The sequence below is a fragment of the Bos indicus x Bos taurus genome, chromosome 3 (genome assembly GCF_003369695.1).
Source record: "Bos indicus x Bos taurus breed Angus x Brahman F1 hybrid chromosome 3, Bos_hybrid_MaternalHap_v2.0, whole genome shotgun sequence".
Classification (NCBI taxonomy): Eukaryota; Metazoa; Chordata; class Mammalia; order Artiodactyla; family Bovidae; genus Bos; species Bos indicus x Bos taurus.
Genome location: NC_040078.1, coordinates 67,100,046 through 67,125,647, shown reverse-complemented (window position 1 = coordinate 67,125,647; position 25,602 = coordinate 67,100,046). Strand labels below are relative to the sequence as shown.

The 25,602-nt window shown below is 40.3% G+C and overlaps 2 protein-coding genes across 8 annotated transcripts in view; both read right to left on the bottom strand.

Annotated features, from left to right (window-relative positions):
• The window catches only part of ZZZ3 (zinc finger ZZ-type containing 3), a 119,305-nt gene extending 116,525 nt beyond the window's left edge, over positions 1-2,780 (bottom strand). For 2 of the 4 annotated variants that reach the window (XM_027536843.1, XM_027536846.1), the window contains exon 1: positions 2,610-2,780. The gene's annotated coding sequence lies outside the window, so the exon portion shown is untranslated. Of the gene's footprint in view, positions 1-1,937; positions 2,025-2,609 lie in introns of those variants that run through there. The other 2 variants (XM_027536845.1, XM_027536847.1) reach the window with 1 other exon arrangement.
• A 14,822-nt stretch (positions 2,781-17,602) lies between these two features.
• The window catches only part of USP33 (ubiquitin specific peptidase 33), a 59,330-nt gene continuing 51,330 nt past the window's right edge, over positions 17,603-25,602 (bottom strand). For 3 of the 4 annotated variants that reach the window (XM_027536838.1, XM_027536840.1, XM_027536841.1), the window contains 3 exons: positions 20,405-20,507; positions 19,213-19,281; positions 17,603-18,782 (listed from right to left, as the gene is read on the bottom strand). In XM_027536838.1, the coding sequence (XP_027392639.1) occupies positions 18,625-18,782; positions 19,213-19,281; positions 20,405-20,507 (330 nt within the window). In that variant the 3' untranslated portion in view covers positions 17,603-18,624. The remainder of the gene's footprint in view (positions 18,783-19,212; positions 19,282-20,404; positions 20,508-25,602) is intronic. The other variant, XM_027536839.1, reaches the window with a different exon arrangement.

Sequence of the window (25,602 nt, the reverse complement as noted above, 5' to 3'; positions counted from 1 at the left end):
AGCTGGTAACTTTTTAAATTGGAAAACTCCAATACACACACTTGAGTAACCATTTATAGCACATAAGTATCGAAAAATATAAACATACAAATATAAATGTAAATAAATAGCACAACTATTAAAATATAAAATATATATATATATATATATAAATCTGGACTTTCCTAGCAGTCCAGTGATTATATCTGCACACTTTCAATGCAGGCGGCAGCAATTTGATCTCTGGTGGGGAACTAAGATCCCACATGCCCTGCAGCATGACACACACATCTGTACGTATGTATGTATGTATGTATGTATGTATGTATGTATGTTGTTGTTTAGTCCTAAGTCATGTCTGATTTTTTTGCAACCCGGGATTTCCCAGGCAAGAATACTGAAGTGGATTGCCATTTCCTTTTCCAGGGGATGTTCCCAATCCAGGGATTGAACCTGTGGCTCTTGCACTGGCAGGCAAGGGGAGGTGGATTCTTTACCAGTGAGCCACTAGGGAAGCCTATATATATATATATATATATATATATATACACACACACACACATACATGTGTGTGCGGTGTGTGTGTAAAACTCAAGTGACAAACATTTCTTTAAATATTATTTCATGTGGACTTTTTGTACAGAGCTACCAGTATACTAAATTTCTATGGTAAAAATAATGCTATCACTCAAGATATTTTCACAAAACTGTAATACAAAAAAAACCTGTACAAACAAAAAAATTTATTTTTTGAAGCATGTATGTATGAGTCAAAAGATGTAACACTAAATAAAAAGAAATTTTTTACTTATTACTAATGTTGTGATAGTTTATCTTAAAACAACACCCCTCCATTTCTTCCTCTCCGTTAAAAAAAAGGAAAATATCTGGAATAATACATAGCTACTGCTGAGAGTGATTACAGAGATTTTAGGACTGAGGAAGATAACTTGGAAGAATGTGTACCAGGAAGTATTTTACCCTTTATTCTACTCCGTACTAAATGCAGAGAAAAATAACACGTTTATAGTTTTAAAAAAACTTATGATTACCTGATTAGATTGCTAATTTATCACTATGAATACTAAATAAATCCATACTAAAAAAAATTATGCTATAAATTCACTTTGATAAAACGTTGGAGAAAAGCTAATCTTACCTCAAACTCAAGGAAAAATTGAATTCAAAGTTAAAAAGAAGTTTGCTTTTAAATTTGACTGAAAACGTTCCACTATTACCTGAAATATGTAACCTAAAACAATCATCCCTGAACAACAAAGACGGAACTTCATAAAAACAGTGATCAAAATCTTGCTGGGGGAAAAAAAAAACTGATCTTTAATTATGAGTTAATAGGCACGTACAAAAAATTAAAAGAATGGTTTTATTCTGTCATCGGATATTGTTCGGATATACAAAGGATCTCTCCAAATGCTGCCAAAAGTTATCGTAAATACAAAGTAAGTTAGAGTGATGAGAAAGTTATCAATGAGCAAATAAACGGGAGCAAATGATGCCCAGAGAGAAGAAACGGAACGCGCTCTATTTTAAGCGTCCGAGGAGGACAAGTGGAGAAAGATACTGCGGAAGAAACAAGCGACAGAATGGTTAACAAGTCTGGAATTCTTTAGAAAATGGCAACAAGGGTAAAAACTGACAAGAACGTCTGAAAGTAAGAGGAACGGTATCCAATGGAATCGTCACGTCTCTACGAGCACGGCTCCGGACTTCCAGTGAGACCGCGGAGGAACAGGAACTCTCACTAAGCGGGGAAGGAGCCCGAGCTGAGGGGTACAGTCGCTTCTGCAGGTGGCGGAGCGCCCGCAGGGGGGTGGGGAGGAGGATAGTGTTGCCTCAACTGGGTCAATGTATATTCCCTTCAGGACTAGAGAAAGCTGACACAGCACGTCTCCCGGCACCAAGAGGCACTTGCCCTAGGCCCCTCCCTAGCAACTTGCCTTGTACAAAGAGTTGCGAGTCCCAGGCCCCCGGAACCCGGGGCTCCGCCATCCAGGACAACTGCTCTGCCAACAAGGTCCCGCGAGAATCAAGAGATCTCGCGATACAAACCCCCTAGCATCTCGCGAGTTTCCTCTACAACCAATATGGCGGTACCGAGAAATCCGTATTTCGGTACTTAAAAAGGGCTTCATTTACAAACAGGAGAACGTGTAAAACAGAGAAAGGGCAGGAAGTCTTTTCCGCCTTATATTTCTCTTCGTACCCCCAGTGGAGAAGAAAACCTGCAAACAATCCTAAGACCCGCAACGATCACGGTTACACTACAGAGACACAGCAACTTCCAGCCTCAGCCAGCCTCCGAGACTGTCACGTGGAAGCGGATTCTTGGCGTGCCGGTCACGTGGACCGGTACTAAGCAAGCGCGCGCCCGTTGGCCTCCGGAGAGCCCTCCCCCGCCCCCCTTTTGCCCGCGCACACGTGCGCGCGCACCCCCGCCCCACGTGGGGGCTCCGCCGCCGCTGCGGTCGCCGCGGCAGCCTCCAGCCCACCCCCTCCCAGCACTCCGTTCCAAATCCGGGTCCCAGAGCCGATCATCCCCAAGTACTCTCCGCCTCCATTCTCCCTCCCCCGCATCTGGCCCCCACCACGTGCCCCGAGCGCCTGCTCACCTTTCGTGCGGGGCTGGGCGCCGCAGGCCACTCAGGGAGGCGCCGTCGCCGTGGCCGCTCTCCGCCCCCGCCACGGCACTGGCTCTGGTGGCCGCCGCTGCAGGAAGCTCAACAGCGGCGCCGGGGCGCTTCCAGGTGGGTCCCCGCCTCCCGTTCCTGCCACTTCCCGCAGCACCAGCGGCTCCTTCCGGTCCCCTCCTTTCTCGTCCTCGCTGGGACGGGCGGGCGGCGGCGGCTGCAGGCGCGCTCAGTACACCGCCTGCTGGTAACCGCAGCCGGTGCAGCGCGGGCTGGCTGGGCGGGCCGGGGGCGACATCCGCCCCCGCCCCAGGGCGAGGGTTCGTCTTCTAAGGGCGGCCCCCGGACCAACCCCTGCTGTTGTCTAACTTGGTCCTACCCAAGGAGGAAAGGTGTCCCTATGTAGCGCCGCGGTTGGAAGTCCGCTTCATCCTACCATTTCTGGCCTCGAGAGATTTGTACACCCTCCCTCCTTAGCATTGTGGTCTTACAATGTATACACATATTTTTCTACGTTGTATATACTCCACCCTACCTGATATCCGACCGCATAGCCCCCTCGCTCACCTCTGGCTTTCCCTCTGTTGCTACAACAAGCAGGCTCAGGACTTGGCTTATGCTGTTCCCTCTGGCTGGAACACTTCTCCCAGATTTCTTTTAGCGAGGCGTATTTCACGTACCTTCTCAGAAGTTGACATCTGAGGCTTCGCAGACCACCGCTCATTCTATCCAAAGGAGCATTTTGGAACGCTACTCTTACCTGCTTACATTTCTTCATGGCAGTTAGCACTTCCAGACCTTATTTGTCTGTTCTTAGCCACCAAGATTGTGAGATCCTTAAAGGCAGAGACTCTGTAAGTTTTGTTTTTGCTATAGCCACAGAACCTGTGTTTGGTACCAAGCAGTATTTGATACTCTATTAAATCATATCAAGGGCTTCTCTGGTGTCTCAGATGGTAAAGAATCTGCTTGCAATGCAGGAGACCCTGGTTTGATCCCTGGGTAGGGAACCTCACCGGGAGAAGGGGTTGGCTACCCACTCCAGGATTCTTGCCTGGAGATTTTCGTGGACTCTGGAGCCTGGTGGGCTATATACACCATGGGGTTCCAAAGAGTCCAACCAGACTGAGTGACTAACACTTTCACTTTCTAAATCTTTTCAAGAAACTATAGTCAGCATGCAGGAAAAGGCCCAATTCCCATTGATGGAGATAAGTACTTACCTTGAGTTGATAGTTTCATTGACAAGTTCACCATTTATGAGCTAAATTTCCTTTCCGCTGTGTAATTTGAAGATTATATTCCAAAAATATCAAATGCAGTGGTAGAAAATGGTTTAACTGGAGCTTCTGCAATCATGGGGTACTGAATACTTCATTGCTTTCATTTACCTTGTCTTTTGACACTTTTTTCAGTCAAGTGGATATGTGCCTCCTCTTATTTTGCTAATAAAAGTTATTAAAAGATTGAAATGCGTTTTTATATTTGTTTTAGTTGAGAGTTCAACTCAAAATAACAGCTGGTTGGAGACAAAGAGTGGCAAGTATATTTCTATATTGACACATCAACAAGCCTTTATTGAATCTAGTTACAGGCCCTTTTCTAGGACCTAGTGTCACAGCACTTCCCAAAGAGGCAAATCCAATGACTGATCAACACAGGACCATTACTATTTCTCTCCAAATTGTTGGAAGGCCCAGCCCTCTTACCTCAACTTGCAACAGTTCCGGTGGATCTTCCCATCTCCAGAACAACCTACATCCTGTTAAGACTCCATGGCAGCTTAGCTTCTCCCTCTGCCAGTTCTTCTCTTTCTTACAAGTGGTGATCCTAAGAACATTCCTAAAGATATGCACACTAATCATATAAGAGTTTGCTTTCTGGAAAACCCAACATGTGACACTATTCACTTTTTTTTTTTTTTTAGAAAATAGGCTTAGGTTAAGTAACTTATCCAGGTTTGAGCTGCAAAGTTCTATATAGAGATATAAAGTACTGTGGGAACAGAGGAGGACTTGGGAAAGAGTTTTTATAAGGGTTGGCATTTGAGTTACAGCATGACTACAAAGCAGAGACAAAAGACCATTTTCAGCTGAGGGAATTCTATGAATGAGTGTGTGGGAATTTGAGAGGGCTACAAGTAGCCCCAAGTGGCTGCACTCAAGAGTCTTTGGAACAAACACTAAAAGGGTGATCTCAGCTGATGCCAAGAGCTCTGTGTTAGTACTGGTTTCAACATTTATCACATCACAGATCCAGAACCACTTTTTCCACAGTCCTTTTTAGAGTGTGAAGCAGAGTTTGAAAAAGCCCCTCAAAAGGAATGCTAGAATTAGAAAAATCACCATTTTGCAACCTGTAATGAAATAATTGATGCAGCCAATAATCATCAGTAGATATCACTATTCATTGAAAAGTTGATCACTAATTTTACAATGAAAGGATTGCGCTTTCACCGTCTGAACTCACTGATCAATCCTTGTATCATTAAAAGTGGGGCAAATACTGTGTGACCCCTTGTTTCACCAGGCTCATCTACCATGGTAGACAGTTATATTGGTGTCTCTCAGTGAACTATGCCTGCTGATATTCAAGCCCATTAAGTAGTTCTCTTCCAAAAGAAAATGGCTAGAAATGGGTGCCAGTTCCAGTCCCAACTGCCTGGGAACCTGCAGCATTTGTTGTACCCTCTTGGAATATAGCTGCCAAGGAGTAAGGAAGATCAGGCTATCCAGAGAGAGGCCCTGGGGGATGAGATCCTGTGGAGAGAGGCCTTGATGGAAATAAACTTAGTGCCTCAGCCAACAGCACTGAGGCCCTGGTTAGGTGAGAAGCCTTCTTGAAACTTTCAGCACAGCAAATCTGCCAGCTCAGTGCAGTCCTATCCAGCAACACATGGAAAACCACCCAGACGATCAAAAGAATTGTGAAAAATAACAAATCTTCATTTTAAGCCCGGTAAGTTTTTGGGTTCTTTGTTACACTACAAAGGATCATCTTTAATGTGAATAGCATCATGACTCTACTATTTGAGAACTACACCAGCTGCTGTGTTCATGAACATTCTCATACTTCAGCATCCTCAGGTCCTATAGCAGAACTTTACTTGGATGAGAGACACAGAATTCAAGGAACTTAAACCCAAAAGGCTTGTATGACAAATCTGCACCTGAATCATTGCTATCATAAATGTTTATGCCTCCATAATTTTGCCAAACATACACACTTTAGATTTGAATTATCAAAATCATTATCTACTTAGTATTTGGAGCCCTACAGAGGGATAGGCTGGTAGCCTGGACTTTCTGCCACTGGTGATGTGAAAAACACTAAAATTATGCATCTGGAAGGGAATGTTATATGCACCCAAAACTGGGGAGAGAGACTGCATTTACCATGTACTTTATATCTTTTAAGCATTTAGTTTCATAACAACCCAAGAAAGGACATACTCATTTTGAAAATGAGGCAACTGAGATAACTGCCAAGGTCACACAGCTAGTAGGTGGAAGAGCATGTATTCAATGTAAACAATTTGATTATTGTAGGTTGATTGCATTAAATGACCTTAATTGTTTACATGTCTGTGTATCCACATCTTTTGCCATGTGACTTTGCAGTTCTTTAAAAGTAGAATGTGGGGCTTCCCTGGTGGTCTGGTGGTGAAGAATCTGCCTGCCAATGCAGGAGACACGAGTTCAATCCCTGGGCTAGGAGGATCCCACATGCCACAGAGCAACTAAGCCTGTGTGCCACAACTACTGGGCCAGCGTTCTAGAACCTGAGAACCACAACTGCTGAGCCCAAGTGCCACAAGTACTGAAGCCCATGTGCCTAGAGCCCATGTTCCACAAGAGAAGCCACCACAATGAGAAGCCCATGCATCGCAACGAAGAGTAGGACCCCAGCTTGCCACAACTAGAGAAAAAGCATGCAACGAAAACTCAATGCAGGCAAAAATGAATAAATCTTTAAAAAAAAAAATAGAATGTATTTCCCCCTCCCTTGACTCCAAGTTACATCATGCAACTTGCTTTGGTCAAGGAAATATTATTAGCAGATAGGGTACATAGAGAGACTTCAAAAGGGCGTATTTCTCTGCCATGACCAAGAGAACATGCCTGGGTTAGCCAGGTGAAAGGCATAAGAAACAGAACGAATTTGTTCCAGTAATCTCCATGGAAGTCATCCTAGATCAGCTGAATCCTAGAAAAACTAGTGAGCTCAGCCAACCTCAGAAAACTGCCTAGCTCCCCCCCTTCCCAACCCAACCCCCCAGCCCTCAACTGACTAAAGATAAGGAGTGCACCTAGGTGAGATGAGCCAAGGGCCTGATTAGCTCAATTCCCCAGACCTGTAAAATAAATAATGTTCTTCCACATTGATGAGTTTTTGTGGCTGTTACATAGCATCATTGTAGCCAAAGTAACTGATACGCTGGCTCTAGAGCCCATACTGCTAATGACTATGTTGCTTTTCAGATTGTTCCAGTTTTAGGTGAGAGACAAGTAGATATTCAATACCTTCAGCAAAGAGTTAGAAATTTGAGAATAGAGTTTTTAAGAGTCATTAAGGGTAGTAAGATACAATTGATTCATTTTAAAAGAAGCAATGCTTAGGGAATTCACTGGCAGTCCAGTGGTTAGGACTCTTATGCTCTCATTCCCAAGGGCCTAGATTCAGTTCCTGTTTGGAGAACTAAGAACCCACAAACCTCAGGGCACGGCCAAAAAGAAAAAGAAGATGTGATATTGAAAACAAGGGAGTGAATGAGCTCTCTAAAGAATAGAATAATTAGTTACAAAGAGTGACAGAGATTTATCCTTTAACATCCAGAAAGAGAAGACACAGTAGGCAGGTATGCAGAGGGGAAAAAATAGATGGAATGAAGCACCATGCTTCATAAGGAGGGAAGTTTCAGGATATAGTTGTCACTGAGAAAGTCACTGGACTAATTGAAAATTTACTTGTGACTTCTAAGAGAAGCATAGATTTTGGAATCAGACACATCTGGATTTGAATTCTGACACTTAATAGTTGTATGGCATTATCAGTTCAACAGACATGCTGCTGCTGCTGCTACTGCTGCTAAGTTGCTACAGTCATGTCCGACTCTGTACGACCCCATAGACGGCAGCCCACCAGGCTCCCCGGTCCCTGGGATTCTCCAGGCAAGAACACTGGAGTGCGTTGCCATTTCCTTCTCCAATGCGTGAAAAGTGAAAGTGAAGTCGTTCAGTTGTGTCCGACTCTTCAGGACCCCATGGACTGCAGCCTACCAGGCTCCTCCATCCATGGGATTTTCCAGGCAAGAGTACTGGAGTGGGGTGCCATTGCCTTCTCCAACAGACATGAGTTTGAGCAAACTCCAGGAGGTAGGTAAAATAGAGGGAAGCATGGCATGTTGCAGTCCTTGGGGTTGCAGAGTCAGACACGACTGAACAACTGAACAAGAAAACACATTTAACACAGTGTCTGACATTTGCTAAGAACCTGAGATTAGTAGTGATCAGTGGTGACTGTATTGTTAATAAAATAGTTTTGAATGATAGACCATTTTTTTCCCCTAGAGAAATAGTTTCTTTCTAATCTCCTTACTCACAACCCTTCAAAGTGGTAACAAATATATTCAAACTGATCACTTTCCTTTGAGAGTTAAGGGAGTAGCTTCAAAAACACAAGGAAATTGCATTTTTCTGATACAATTAACTGCATATAATGTTCCAAAATTTGTTATGGAAATAGTAATGACTGCTAATAAGTCATATAAGAGAAAAAAAGGTTTTATGTGTAGGGTGGCAACAGTAAAATCCAGATAGATTTGAAAGGTAAAGAGGGTAAATACTGAAGTGGAAGCAAAGAGTGAAACAGAGTGGAATCCTTTGGGGCCTCCTAGGTACAAATCCCTCCCGTGTCCCCTGTTTTTTATTTATAGGAAATTGTCTTCACTCAACCTCCTAGGTATAGGAGGTTCCACCTTCGCTGTATTCCAAAAATGAACCTGAGAGTTGCTCAGTCGTGTCCAACTCTTCGAAACCTCATGGACTGTATTGTCCATGGAATTCTTCAGCCCAGAATTCCAAAGGGCAGATTCAAACAGTTGCTAATCAGAGAAGATAATCCAAAGCAGGAACAGTCAAGAAACAATAGAGAATGGGGTGAGATCCTGGTACCTCCCAGGGGGATGTGCCAAGCAATTTGATACATATCTCTGAGTTCTTCTACAGGAACTAAGACCACCCCACCCCTCCCCCAGCCAGGTGGAAGATAGTATCTTCAGTTCAGTTCAGTCACTCAGTCATGTCCGACTCTTTGTGACCCCATGAACCGCAGCACGCCAGGCCTCCCTGTCCGTCACCAACTGCCAGAGTCTACCCAAACCCATGTCCATTGAGTCGGTGATGCCATCCAGCCATCTCATCCTCTGTTGTCACCTTCTCCTCCTGCCCTCAATCTTTCCCAGCATCAGGGTCTTTTCAAAGGAGTCAGCTCTTCGCATCAGGTGGCCAAAGTATTGGAGTTTCAGCTTCAACATCAGTCTTTCCAGTGAACACCCAGGACTGATCACCTTTAGGATAGACTGGTTGGATCTCCTTGGACTTGAGAGTCCAAGGGACTCTCAAGAGTTTTCTCCAACACCACACCACAGTTCAAAGGCATCAATTCTTCAGTGCTCAGCTTTCTTTATAGTCCAACTCTCACATCCATACATAACTACTGGAAAAACCATAGTCACTTCAGGCTAAGAATAAACACTAGACCCCAGACCAGATGGAACCAGAAGGCTGATGATTGAGATTTCTGAACACAAGCCTTCTACCTCACCAACAACCAATTAGAGGAGGATTACACATCTGGCAGCCCTCTCCACCAATTTTTCCTGTAAAAATGTCTCCCTGAAACCTACTGGGGATATTTGGATGTTTTGAGCACTAACTCCCCTGATTGCCTTGTCTGGCACCTTACAGTCAATGCTATTCTCTCCTTTACCACAACCTGGTGTCAGTAGATTGGTTTTACTGCATGCAGGCAGGCAGACCCAAATTTGGTTCAATAACAAGAGTGTAGACCAACCAAGAAAGAACTTTGTTACTAAATATGGTAGTGGCACAAAAACAGAAATATAGATGACAAATACAGAAAAATAGATCAATGGCACAGGATATAAAGCCCAGAAAATAATTCCATGCACATATGATCAATCTATGACAGAGGAGGCAAGACTGCAATAGAGGTAAGACAGTCTCTTCAATGTGCCTAATGGTGCTGGGAAAACTAGACAACTTTGTGTAAAAAAAAAAAAAATGTAATTAGAACATTCTTTAACACTATACACAAAAATAAACTCAAAATGCATTAAAGACCTAAATGTAAGACCAGATACTATAAAACACTTAGAGGAAAACATAGGCAGAACACCCTTTGACATAAATCATAGCAATATCTTTTCTCATCCATCTCCTAGAGTAATGGAAATAAAAACGAAAATAAATAAATGGGAGCTAATTAAACCCAAAAACTTTTTCATAGCAAAAAAACCATAAACAAAATTTAAAAACCCACAGAATGGGAGAAAATATTTGCAAACAATGTGATCAACAGGGGATTAGTCTCCAAAATTTACAAATAGCTCATGTGGCTCAATATTAAGAAAGCAAACAACCCAATCAAAAAATGGGCAGAAGATCTAAGTAGACATTTCTCCAAAGAAGACATACAGATGGCCAATACGCACAAGAAAAGATGCTCAACATTGCTAATTATTAGAGAATGCAAATCAAAACTATGAGATATCACCTCATACCGGTCAGAATGGCTATCAACAAAAAGTCTACAACAATAAATGCTGGAGAGGATGTGGAGAAAAGGGAGCCCTCCTACACTGTTGGTAGGAATATAATTGGTACAACCACTATGGAGAACTATGGAAGTTCTTCAAAAACTAAAACTAAAGCGGCCATATGACCCAGCAATCCCACTTCTGGGCATATATCTGGAGAAAAATGTGGTTTGAAAGAATACATGAACCTCACCCAATGTTCATTTCAATAGTATTTACAATAACCAAGACATAGAAGCAACGTAAATGTTCATCAATAGGAAAATGGATAAAAAAGAAGTGGTACATATATACAATGAAATGTTGTTGTTTAGTCACTAAGTCATGTCTGACTCTTTTGCAATCCCATGGACTATACCTACCAGGTTCCTCTGTCCGTGGAAATTTCCCAGACAAGAATACTGGAGTGGGTTTCCTTGTCCTTCTCCAGGGATCTTCCCGACCCAGGGACTGAACCCACAGCTCCTGCATTGGCAGGTGGATCACCAGTGAAGGCCAGTGGAATATTACCCGGCCATTAAAAAGGGTGAGATAATGTCATTCACAGCAGATTGATGAACCTGGAGATCATACTAAGTGAAGTAAGTTAGACAGACACCAATATCACATATCAATTATATGCAGAATCTTTTAAAAAAATGATACAAATGAACTTACAAAACAGAAAGAGACACACAGAGAATGAACCTATGATTACCAGGGGGGAAGTGAAGAGGGAGGGGTAGATTGGGAGTTTGGGACTGACATAAACACACTGCCTTATTTAAAATAGATAACCAACAAGGACCTATTATATGGCACAGGGAACTATACTCAATATTTTGCAATAATCTATAAGGGAAAAGAGCCTGAAAAAATAGATATATATGTATGTATAACTGAATCACTTTGCTGTACATCTGAAACTAACACAACACTGTAAATCAACTATACCTCGATAAAAAAATTACAATAAAAAAAAGAGAAGTGAAGAAAGAGATGTGGCCAGTGTGGCAAATAGGTCTAGGAAATACTAATTTCCTTCATCTTCTGCCTCCTAATAAAGGAAAATTTAGCAAGCGTGAAGGCAGGGAAAGTTAAAAATGAAAAGGGACAGTTTGAGAAAGTCTATGATGTGGATACTTAATCTTTTTTTTGGCCATGATATGGGCATACAAGATCTTAGTTCTCCAACAGGGATCAAACCCATGCCCCTTGCAGTGAAAGCTCAGAGTTCTAATCACTGAACCACCAGGGAAGTCCCAATATTTAATGTTAACATGTACTGAGGTGTATTACAATGGAATATCATTTCAGTCATAACAAAGACTGAAATGTTGCCATTTTCAGCAACATGGACAGGCTTGGAGGGTATTAGGTTAAGTGAAATGTTAGAGAAAGCTGAATACTATATGATATCACTTATATGTGGAATCTAAAAAATACAGCAAACTAACGAGTATAACAAAAGACAGATTCACAGATACAGAGAACAAATTAATGCTTACCAGTGGCTAGAGGAAAGGGGGGAGGAGCAATGAGGGGCTACGGATTAAGAGGTGCAAATTATTAACTATAAAATAAGCTATAGGCCTCCCCTGGTGGTCCAGTGGTTGAGATCCACCTGCCAATGCAGGGGACACGGGTTTGATCCCTGGTTTAGGAGGATCCCACATGCTGAAGGTGAGCCACTAATGAAGCCCTCAGGCCTCTCGTGCTTGGCAATAAGATAAGCCTCTGCAATGAGAAGCCCACGCATCACAACTAAAGAGTAGTCCCAACTTAATGCAACTAGAGAAAATCTTGTGCAGCAACAGACTCAGCACAACCAAAAATAAATAAATTTTGAAAAACAAAACTAAGTAAACTACAAGGATATATCGTGAATATTTTGTAATAACTATAGGTGAAAATGTGGTGGTTTAGTTGCTAAGTTGTGTCCAACTATTGAGACCCCCATGTCCCCCAGTTTCCTCTTTTCATGGGATTTTCCAGGCAAGAGTACTGGCATGAGTTGCCATTTCCTTCTCCAAGGGATCTTCCAGACCCAGGAATCGAACCCATGTCTCCAGCATTGCAGGCAGATTCTTTACCGACTGAGCTACAAGGGAAGCTCAAGTGAAGTATAAGCTTTAAACAAAAATTTAAAAAAAAATATAATGAGTCACAATATAATGAATTGTATTTTTACATCTGTAACTTACATAATATTGTACCTCAACTATACTTCAATTTAAAATAAGTTTTTTAATTTAAAAAAAGGGTCTTCCCTGGCAGTCCAGTGGTTAAGACTCCACCATTCTACTGCAGGGGGGAAGTGTTTGATCCCTACTCAGGGAACTAAGATCCCACATACTTCAAGTCAAGGCCAAAAAAAAAAAAAAAAAAAATTACTGAGGGAAGTGAAAGGGCATGAGAAGTACCCTGAATCAATAAATAAATTCATGGCAAAAGAGAGGAAGTCAGAGAGGGAAATAGGAGGGCTTCTCCTTTCTTTAATGCAGAAAGTGAGAAGATGGCAAACATTAAGAGGTGGCAACAGAAGGAAGACAAAGGAGCTTATGCCTCCTCAATCTTAACAAAAGAGGGGTAAGATTATTTACTGCAGCCCAGGGAAAGGCAAGGTTTGAAAGAGCCGGTGTGGTATAGTATGTTATCCTGAGGAACTGACAAAGGATCACTAAAGATGTCATTAAGCTCTGAGAGCTAAATTGATGCAAAAACAAGTATTTTATGATTACTGGACTTATAGATGTTGTTAGTCTTCCCATCCTCACTTTTTAAGTTCAGTGATTCTAAATGGTTCTGAAATTCTATGTCTTCTTAAACTAACTGGAAATAATAATTTAGTAATAGTTCAGGATATCTGTGTATTGGAGTATATGCTTTGTAATTAACCCAAATCCACAATCTTACAATACAAAATCATAACCTTTCTAAGCAATGGAGTCATTGTCAGGATTAAGGGAGATTAAACTTTTTCAAGTTGGGCATAAGATTTATAACAACTGCTTTTTGACCCCAGACTTTTTCTTTTTTTGCCTGAGCAGACTGGTTCCAAATAGGAAAAGAAGTATGTCAAGGCTGTCACCCTGTTTATTTAACTTATATGCAGAGTACATCATGAGAAACGCTGGGTTGGGTGAAGCACAAGCTGGAATCAAGATTGCCGGGAGAAATATCAATAACCTCAGATATGCAGACGACACCACCCTTATGGCAGAAAGCGAGAACTAAAGAGTCGCTTGATGAAAGTGAAAGAGGAGAATGAAAAAGTTGGCTTAAAGCTCAACATTCAGAAAACTAAGATCATGGCATCTGGTCTCATTGCTTTATGGCAAATAGATGGGGAAACAGTGGAAACAGTGGCTGACTTTATTTTCTTGGGCTCCAAAATCACTGCAGATGGTGACTGCAGCCATGAAATTAAAAGATGCTTGCTCCTTGGAAGATGACCAACCTAGACACCATATTAAAAAGCAGAGACATTACTTTGTTAACAAAGGTCCGTCTAGTCAAGGCTATGGTCTTTCCAGTAATCATGTATGGATGTGAGAGTTGGACTGTAAAGAAAGCTGAGCGCCAAAGAATTGATGCTTTTGAACTGTGGTGTTGGAGAAGATTCTTGAGAGTCCCTTGGACTGCAAGGAGATCCAACCAGTCCATCCTAAAGGAGATTAGTCCTGAGTGTTCATTGGAAGGACTGATGTTGAAGCTGAAACTCCAATACTGTGGCCACCTGATGCAAGAGCTGACTCATTTGAAAAGACCCTGATGCTTGGAAAGATCGAAGGTGGGAGGAGAAGGGGACAACAGAGGATGAGATGGTTGGATGGCATCACCGACTCAATGGACATGAGTTTGGGTAAGCTCCAAGAGTTGGAGATGGACAGGGAGGCCTGGCGTGCTGCAGTCTATGGGGTCGCAAAGAGTTGGACACGACTGAGTGACTGAAGTGAACTGAACTGAGCAGTATACGGGTCTTAGATCCTTGACCAGTGATGGATCCCATGACCCAAGCAGTGGAAGCACAGGATCCTAACCATGGGGCTGCCAAGGAATTCCCTTTCTATTTTGAAGAATTTCAAACCTAGACAAATTCCAAGAATAAGGTAGAACCCCTATAATATAGAAACTGTATATTCACTATTTTTTTACTTTTTAAATCAAAGTATAGTTGATGAATAGTACTACATGTTACAGGTATACAATATAGTGATTCACAATTTTTAAATGTTATACTCCATTTATAGTTATGGTAACAACACATTGACTATAGTCCCTGTGCTGTACAATATATTCTTGTAGATTATATTTAATAGTCTGCTTCTCTTAATCCCTTACCCTGTACCACCCTGCCCCCCTTCCCTCTACCTACTGGTAACCTCTAGTTTGTTCTCTGTATTGGTGAGTCTGCCTCTCTTTCATTATATTCGTTAGTTTGTTGTGTTTTTTAGAATCCACATAAAGGTGATACCATACAGTATCTGTCTTTCTCTTATTTCACTTCAGCCTAATAACTCTCCAAGTCCACCAATGTTGCTGCAATTGGCAACATTTCATTCTTTGCATGGGCCAGCAAGTATTCCATTGTGCAGAATATTACTTGTTTATCTGTTTATCTATGGATGTACACTGAGGTTGGTTCCATGTCTTGGCAATTATAAATAATGCTCTTATGAACATTGGGGTGCATGTATTTTTTTGAATATGTTTTTGTATTTTCTGGATATATATCCAGGAATGGAACTGCCGGGTCATACAGTAGCTCTCATGCACGTGAATTTGAGCAAACCGCAGGAGACAGTGAAGGACAGGGAAGCCTGGTGTGCTGTATGTAGGCCATGGAGTTGCAGTCAGACACAACTTGGTGACTGAAAAACAATGAAAGCAGCTTTATTTTCAGTCTTCTGAGAAACCGCCATACTGTTTTCCACAGTGGCTACACCAATTTACATTCCCACAAAACGTACAAGGGTTCCCTTTTCTTCACATCCTAGGCAACATCAGTTATTTGTGTTCTGATGACAGCCATTGTGACAGGTGTGAGGTGATACGTCAGTGTGGTTTTGATCTGATTCACCAATTAACACTTGCCACCTCTTTGTGATCTCTCTTCCTGCTTTCTCTCTCACGTTTATTTCATATAGCATGGTTTCAATCCTAAAAACTTAATCATGTATTTCCTCCCAAGGTCATCCCTTCATACTACTATAGGAGTTATCACACTAGAGAAATTTAATACTGAAATATTATCTAGTGTATATTCCCTGGCCAATCCAAATTTTCCCAACTGTCCTAATATCACTCCTTAAAAATTTTGTCCAATCCAGGATCCAATCAAGGACCATTTTTTGGTAATGTTTTCTTAATCTTGAGGCTTTGTCTTTCATAACTAATTTTTTGAAGCACCTAGGAAAATTATTTTGTATAATATGCCTTTTTAAAACAATTATCTTGATTTCCTCCCTCATGATTAGATTCAGATTAAATATTTTTGGCAGCCTTCTTACATAGATGTGTCCTTAAAAGTTACACATTTTGAAAAGGAGAAAGAGAATAAGGGATTATATCAAGTGCCAAGTTAAGTATGTATAACAATACCCCCTAACTATCATAATCCTATTATCAAGTATAGCAGACACACAGATGTTCAGACCACCCTTCAAGAAAGTACTCACTCCCAGATGAGAATAGAGTGCTTGGCTGACAGCATCTCTCTGTTAGTCCCTCCAGTGTCAATTGGAGGTCATTCTCTTTTCCAGGTAGCCCCTAGTAACAGTAAAAGAGCCAAGCCACTTCTGCCCAGCTGTGAGACTTCTCTAATGGACAACCTTGGTTAGGTTTTCACTGTGCTGCAGAGACGGTCAGGTCTGCATTATGGTCTACTAACTCCTGCTCAATCCTGCTTCCTATTTTCTTTCACTGATGTTACTCTTCAAGAAAGCGTTTGCACTTCTTGCTCCATCTCAGTGTCTGCTTCCTGGAAAACTCAGCCTGAAACATTCTTGTTTAAGAGATGAAAAAAAAAAAAAAAACAAAAAACAAAACAGGAGATCTGGGAACTTTAAGTGCTATTCCAAACCAATTCATAGTAGAAAGATGACTTCTCTACTATTAAGAGGATATGTATATAGGCAAACTGACTCCAGGGTTCAAAAACTAATCACTTTCATGTTATAAATCAGTGTAGTAGTCTTAAAATATTGTATCAGTATCTCTTAACTGCAATTTTCCTACTTTTCAGCTCAAGTAGTTCCAAGAAAATCATCCTCAGACAAACCGAATTTTTTAATTTGATATCTATTAACACATATGCCAACTTTTAGCTGAGTCTATGGGGTTAACCCTTTATGTATTATTTTGTTATGCATTTAGATGATTATAATGTTAAAAAAAAAAAGAGTTCTTAGAGACCAGTACTCTTTTTTTGGCCATCCCATGTGGCAGGTGGAACTCTCCCAACCAGGGATCCAATCCATGTCCTCTACAGGGAAGTGTGGAATCTTAACCACTGGACCACCAGGAAGTCCAAGACCAGTATTCTTATCAATATTATATATCCCAATGACAGATGCTATTAATGAATTTAATGCTAACACCATAATCTGTTTTAAAATAATTCAGTGGGCGATAATATACCATGGTGAATGAAAACAGTGGTATAAAGTTACAATGACTTCAGTTGTAGTCCATATCTGCTACTTCTCTGCTGTACATATGACTTTGGGCAAGCTACCTAACCTAAGTCACAGGGTTATAACCAGGATAAAGTGTAAGTAATACACTTAGAGTGCCTGAAACATCATAAACGGAAAGCACTAAACCTTTTTTGATTATCTCTTAAATGGCAAGCATTATACTAATCTCTGGTGATTCAAGACAAATCAGTAATATCATTCAAACCTTGAAGAGGATCACAGCATAATCATGAGAAAGAAGAAAAATAAAAGCTATCTATATTTTTAAAAATTCAAATAGATTCTAATGACTGATTATTTAATTTCATTAAATACCAAAACTTTAAAACTATACCAAAACTATACCAAATGACTTAATTTGCATATTGCTGATTAAGAAATAATAAGACATTAGTTCAACAGACTTTATACCCTTCACCCTTAATATCTGCCACATAAACACAACATCCAAGTTATACATTTTTAAATCCTTTTTATTGAACTGATTTTAATAACACTGTTTTAGCTGGTGGCATCTGCCCCAGACCAAAACAAAGCCACTGTTAATGCTATTGAACATCCTCAAAGTAATCCCATTTGTTTTTGTACTTGGAATATAATTAAACTTTTGACATCACATAATCAAGCAAATAGCAGTGCATACTATGTTATTCAAAAAGACTTTATGCATTTCATTTAAAAAATCATTTCACAAGAGGCTTCAGCTTTATCAACACATTCTACACTTCATGCTCTCAAAATAAAAGTGCCCTAAAACTAACCCTAAGTTTCTTCTTTTTTACTGTTATTAATGAACACTATTCAGGGTTATAGGAACTGAAATTTAACATTTTACAGTATAAGAGGCAATAAATTATTAATATCTGCTGACACAAATTCCACTCAGACTAAATACATCATTGCTACATTCAAAAAGACATTTTGTAAATATTAATATGCTAATTCATATGCTGCAGTGCAAAAGAAGTGACACCCTAACAGTTTCCTGAGCTTTAGGAAATTAACATCTTTCTGACTGTGACTCTCAATTTAAAATAGGTTCTTTATAATATGAAGCCATGTCAAAACTATACAATTAAATTAGGTTTTTAGAGAACTGAAAAGATTGGTCAGAGTTATGGTGGTTTAGGGTAATGAAAAAGTTTTCAAAGCAAAAGTATTTACAAAGCTACAAAGGACTATGGATTTACATGTAGTATAAAGATCAAAGATAACCTGATTGCCAAATGATCACAATTATCCCCTCTCTTTCAAAAATATTACACTGAAAGACTTTATAAGTTATCTAGCATTAAATATGCCAACCTGTAGAATATTATACATTTAACACATTCTTCCATAATGCCCAGTAAGAAGGAATAAAAGCTAAAACATTAAAAATCGAGAAAATAAACATGCTTTTAGGAATGTTTTTGCATGGGAATATGCTAGGGGAAGTGAAAATGATTTCTCATCAGAACTCTATATAGCCTCAAAATTACAAAGACCGAGTTTCTACTTCAATTTTTTCTTCTGCTTGTACTGCATCAGGATCAACATGAACAACTGGAGGCCGCAAGATAACTTCGGGCCCTCCACCATATATAGACTGTAGAAAATTCCATGTTTCTTCAGAAATCTGACCAGAATCTGCTCCTAAAAATCAAGTACATAGAGAAAAAACAATATTTACAAACTTTCATATTCATATTGCAAAAGCTTTCATAATGTACCCCCACTATGAATACTCTAGGAATAACTGAGAAGTTTCAGAACATGAATCTTCAGGCCATCAGCCCATATAGTTATAGGCTGCAACTTTATGGTCTGCCTTAAAAAGTTAGAGATTTTTTTCCCACATATTCTTTTTAATTAATTTTTATTGGTGTACAGTTGCTTTACAATGTTGTATTAGTTTCTACTGTACAGCAAAGTGAATCAGCTATATGTACACATATAGCCCCTCTTTTTTGGATTTCCTTCCAATTTAGATCACCATAGAGCATTGAGTACTAAGAGTTTCCTGAACTACAGAGTGTGAAAAATCACTAACAAGCGAAGGCTTAATAGTATTAGTCAAACTTACCCTGCCTGAGTATCACATTGCCACATTTGGTGACTGCAATTTTAGTGTTATCAATAGGACCTGGAGGATCTAAGTTAAAAGGCAAAACAAATAATCAAAATGTATAAATGCACCAAACAACTACATATTTCTGAACATGAATTGATGAAGGATGTAACTGTTTAATCAGATTATTTTTCAGTCAGATTATTCTAGTCAGTTCTTAACTGTCTTATTCCAAGCTTCTTTCTTTTTGGGTCTTAGTTCTCCAAAACAGAACCAGGAAAGCAGACAAGTGAAGTTTTCTCACTACCATCCAAAATGTAATAAAAATAATTTCTTAACTATCCATTTGGGGATTACAGATTAAAATGCACTTTTAATGCTACAAAAGAACAATTCCTTTGTAATTTAAAAAGAATGCAACTCTCAGTTTCAGACTGTCATTAAATTAAAAATATTATACAATGAAATGCTAAAATGCATATATATATTTTTTTTTTGGCTGTGCCTGAAGGTGTGCAGGATCTTAGTTCCCTGACCAGGGATTGGACCTGGATCCTTGGTAGTGAAAACACAGTATCCTAACCACTGGCTGTCAGGGAATTCTCAAAACAAATCCTTTTTTAACGGGAAAAAACTTTGTTTTCCCCTTGAATACAAAAGTATAGTGCACCTTCATTATCAAAATACTTTTAAAAGAAAAAAAGGCACAAGAGAGAAAAAAATACTGTGATCCCACTACAGAAAGACAGGCAAATTATTTTCGCATCTTTCTGGTCTTTTTGCCTTTGTACATGTTTGCCTTTTTAAAGGTTCCAACTATGCATACTATATTATAGCCTTTTTCATATATCAAGAACATCTTATTTTTTAATTATTAAACACTGCTATACAAATAATTTTTAAAGTTCATATAGTATCCCATTGTAACAGATGCACCATAGTTTAACCAATCTTATTGTTGGAAGGATTAAAAAAATGTTTTTAATGTTAAGATTGTAGACTAATTTTTATTTAGTTCCCTTATACTTTCCATGAATATGCTATAATTCGTGAAAGTTTTTAAAAAATTAAAAATAACCAAAATATAAACTAGACTGTATGATCCCTGATCTCTTGTTCAGTAGTTTAATTCCAAATACATATATTCAAAAAACATTTGTCAAGTAAAAAATTTGCAAAGAATTTTGTCTTTCTGTTAAACACTTACCTCCATCTTTACCCTTCACAAAACTTTCCCATTCTCTAAACCATTGCATACTGATGCAATAAAAAGTAGCTGGAGAGTCTTCCTCTTGGAATGCTCTGTTGAGCTACAGAGGAAAAAAAAAATCAGTCACTTAAAGTCTAGAACTTTTGTACTACAAAACTTTTGTGTTTTGTAGCAGAATACAACCATTCTTCTTCATTATCTGATGAGGCTAATTCCTCATACACAAAGAATGTGATGTACGTTGATGCTAAGTTATCTTAATAGGACATGTTAACACCTGATAAACATTCAATCAATCCATCTATTGAGTTTTAAGACAAAACCCTAGAGTTATGGAATAATTACAGACTTGCATTTTAAAAAACAGCTTTAAAAAATAAAAAAGTTTTATTAAAGAATAATCCACCTACTATTAACATAAAGTTCAATGGTTTTCAGTTGTTTATAGTTCTGCAACCACTACTGCAATCCATTAAAACATTTCTGACACCCCAGAAAGTTCCCCTGCACCCGTTTGCAATCAATCACTTCCGCTCAGCCCCAGGAAACCACTGATCTACTCTACCTTTTTATAAAAAGAAGTTTCATATAAATGGAATGAGACATCACATAGTCATTTTTTATCTTATCTTCTTTCACTTGGCATAATGTTTCTAAGATTCATCATATGCATGCATCAGTAGCTCTACCTTTTTTATGCGTAGTTGTACTCCATTGTAAGGATATACCACGTCTTGTTTATCTATTTGGCACCAGATGGGTATATCAATTATTTCCAGTTCGGGACAACTACGACCAATTCTGCTATGAGCATCTGTGTACACGGTTTTGCAGACTTTAATGATCATTTCTCTGGTGTTGTGTCAAAGTTGCTCAGTCTTATCCAACTCTTTGCAACCCCATGGACTATACATTCCAGGGAATTCTCCAGGCCAGAATACTGGAGTGGGTAGCCTTTCCCCTCTCCAGTGGATCTTCCCAACCCAGGGATCAAACCCAGGTCTCCCACATTGCAGATTCCTTACCAGCTGAGCCACAAGGGAAGCCCCATTTCTCTGGTGTAAATACCTAAGAATGAGACTGCTGAGTCACGTGTTGCTGCTGCTGTTCAGTCGCTAAGTTGTGTCCGACTCTTTGTGACCCCATGGAATGTAGCATGTCAGGCTGAGTCCTGTGCTGAGTGGTTGTTTAACCTCTAAAAAACTTTCAAGCTGGTTGTCATTTGGCATGACAAAGAGTTGGTGGCACTCTTTGTTGGGCACACTACATGCCCACCAACAGTGTTTATGAGAATTCTAGTTTTCTACATTTTTGTCAGAACTTGATATTGTCCTCTTGTTTCAGTCATTCTAAAAAGTGTGTAATGTAGCTATAATTTGCATTTTACTAATGACTAATGAGAATGTGTACTTATTCATATGCTTAGTTAACACTCATATATTAAGGATAATGTATATTAAAATATTTTGCTTATTTTCAAACTGGAATATCTGTCTTCTTGAGTTGTATGAATTCTTTACATAACCTGGATATAAGTCCCTTGATGATAAGTGATTTACAAATGCCTAGAACTGGATTTACAAATGCCTAGAACTGGATTTCGGAGAAGGCAGTGGTAACATACTCCAGTACTCTTGCCTGGAAAATCCCATGGACGGAGGAGCCTGGTGGGCTGCAGTCCATGGGGTCGCAAAGAGTCGGACAAGACCGAGCGACTTCACTTTCACTTTTCACTTTCATGCACTGGAGAAGGAAATGGCAACCCATTCTAGTGTTCTTGCCTGGACAATCCCAGGGATAGAGGAGCCTAGTAGCCTGCCGTCTACGGGGTCACACAGAGTTGGACATGACTGAAGTGACTAGCAGCAGCAGGACTGGATTTGGGTCTACCTTCCTAATGTACGTTTCTTCTAGTATCAGCATTGCTGGTCTTACTGATTGTCCCATTAACTGAGATGATATACCATCCCACATTACTCTGACAGTGTAACTAACTTTACATAAAATAAATGAAGAAGTGGGCTCACATCCATAAGATTCACTAACTTTACCATATGTTATTGTTCTTTAGTAGCTAAGTCATTTCCAACTCTTTTGCAACCCCATGGACTGTAGCCCACTAGGCTCCTCTGTCCATGGAATTATCCAAGGAAGAACACAGGAGTGGGTTGTCATTTCCTTCTTCAGGGGATCTTCTCGACCCAGGGATTGAACCTGCGTCACCTGCATTGGCAGGCAGATTCTTTACTACCGACCATCACCTAAAAGTCGCTGGCCTACTGAATACTGTTTTTGTGTCTAGGTGACAAAACACTGTGGGCCTGGTACTGTCCTATATGATGCAGTATATATCCCAAACTGTATAGTCCATGGGGTCACAAACAGTCGGTCAAGACTGAGCAACTTTCACAAAACACCAGAGAAATGATCATTAAAGTCTGCAAAACGCTGTACAAAGGGTTTTCTTAAACATTTGACACAAATGATAAAAACCTAGAAATACTGATATAATACTAGCATCTAATCCTCAGACTCCATCATTTTTCTAAATGATGCAACAATATTGTTTATAGTCAAAGAATCCAGTGAAGAATCACCTATTGGGTGATTACTGGCAGTCCAGTGATTGAGACCCTGCACTTCCATTTCAGGGGGCGTAGGTTTGATCCCTGGTCCAGGAACTAGGATCCCACTTGCTGCATGACCAAAAAAGCACCCCCCAAAAGAGAAAATCCCAAGAATCACCTGCTGCATATAACTTCCCATTTCCTTTCAGTTCAGTTCAGTTGCTCAGTCGTGTCCGAATCTTTGCAACCCCATGAATTGCAGCACGCCAGGCCTCCCTGTCCATCACCAACTCCCGGAGTTCATTCAAATTCAGTCCATCGAGTCGGTGATGCCATCCAGCCATCTCATCCTCTGTCGTCCCTTTCCCCTCCTGCCCCCAATCCCTCCCAGCATCAGAGTCTTTTCCAATGAGTCAACTCTTCACATGAGGTGGTCAAAGTATTGGAGTTTCAGCTTTAGCATCAGTCCTTCCAATGAACACTCAAGAATGATCTCCTGTGGAATGGACTGGTTGGATCTCCTTGCAGTCCAAGGGACTCTCAAGAGTCTTCTCCAACACCACAGTTCAAAAGCATCAATTCTTCGGTGCTCAGCTTTCTTCACAGTCCAACTCTCACATCCATACATGACCACTGGAAAAACCATAGCCTTGATTAGACAGACCTTTGTTGGCAAAGTAATGTCTCTGCTTTTGAATATGCTATCTAGGTTGGTCATAACTTTCCTTCCAAGGAGTAAGTGTCTTTTAATTTCATGACTGCAGTCACCATCTGCAGTGATTTTTGGAGCCCCCCCCCCAAAAAAGTCTGACACTGTTTCCACTGTTTCCCCATCTATTTACCATGAAGTGATGGGACCAGATGCCATGATCTTCGTTTTCTGAATGTTGGCTGAGCTTTAAGCCAACTTTTTCACTCTCCTCTTTCACTTTCATCAAGAGGCTTTTGAGTTCCTCTTCACTTTCTCCCATAAGGGTGGTATCATCTGCATATCAGAAGTTATTGATATTTCTCCCAGCAATCTTGATTTCAGCTTGTGCTTCTCCCAGCCCAGTGTACTCATGATGTACTCTGCAAAGAAGTTAAATAAGCAGGGTGACAATATACAGCCTTGACGTACTCCTTTTCCTATTTGGAACCAGTCTGTTGTTCCATGTCCAGTTCTAACTGTTGCTTCCTGACCTGCATATAGGTTTCTCAAGAGGCAGGTCAGGTGGTCTGGTATTCCCATCTCTTTCAGAATTTTCCACAGTTTATTGTGATCCACACAGTCAAAGGCTTTGGCCTAGTCAATAAAGCAGAAATAGATGCTTTTCTGGAACTCTCTTGCTTTTTCCATGATCCAGCAGATGTTGGCAATTTTATCTCTGGTTCCTCTGCCTTTTCTAAATCCAGCTTGAACATCTGGAAGTTTATGGTTCAAGTACTGTTGAAGCCTGGCTTGAAGAATTTTGAGCATTACTTTACTACCGTGTGAGATGAGTGCAATTGTGCAGTAGTTTGAGCATTCTTTGGCATTGCCTTTCTTTGGGATTGGAATGAAAACTAACCTTTTCCAGTCCTGTGGCCACTGCTGAGTTTTCCAAATTTGCTGGCATATGGAGTGCAGCACTTTCACAGCATCATCTTCCAGGATTTGAAATAGCTCAACTGGAATTCCATCACCTCCACTAGCTTTGTTCGTAGTGATGCTTTCTAAGGCCCACTTGACTTCACATTCCAGGATGTCTGGCTCTAGGTAAGTGAGCACACCATCGTGATTATCTGGGTCGTGAAGCTCTTTTTTGCACAGTTCTTCTGTGTATTCTTGCCACCTCTTTTTAATATCTTCTGCTTCTGTTAGGTCCCTACCATTTCTGTCCTTTATATAATACTATTATTTGCCAGCAAAGGTCCATCTAGTCAAGGCTATGGTTTTTCCAGTAGTCATGTATGGATGTGAGAGTTGGACAGTAAAGAAAGCTGAGTGCAGAAGAATTGATGCTTTTGAACTGTGGTGTTGAAGAAGACTCTTGAGAGTCCCTTGGACTGCAAGGAGATCTAACCAGTCCATCCTAAAGAAGATGAATTGGTGATGGACAGGGAGGCCTGGCATGCTGCAGTCCACGTGGTCACAGAGAGTCAGACACGACTGAGCAAGTGACCTGAACTGAATACTATTATAATCTATTTTGAAGTACAAATTATCCAAAATTCAGCAAGGAAAAGTCCCTTCAAGCTGGCTTTTGTGTACTTCTGACATTTCCCCATCATTCTTCAAAGACTTCTTAACTTTTTGGAACAGTATGGAATTCCAAGCTCATCTTGCAATTCCCCTGCCTCAGCCCTGAAAGCAGTCATTTCTCCAAGGAGGGCTGGTCACTTTGACTACAGAAAGATGTTTAGAAGCCAAGATCTGAAAAAAGCTGGGTATGCTCAATCCTACTGGAGTTATCCAGGCCTTTTCGGAGACAAGAGTTAGGAAATTAATTTAGGTACATCATTCATTTCTATACACATGTACACATACACACATTCATAACTCCATATGTATGTGTATGGCCTTCCCAGGTGGCTCAGTGGTAAAGAATCCACCTGGCAATGCAGGAGACGCAAGAGACTTGGGTTCATTCCCTGGGTTGGGAAGAT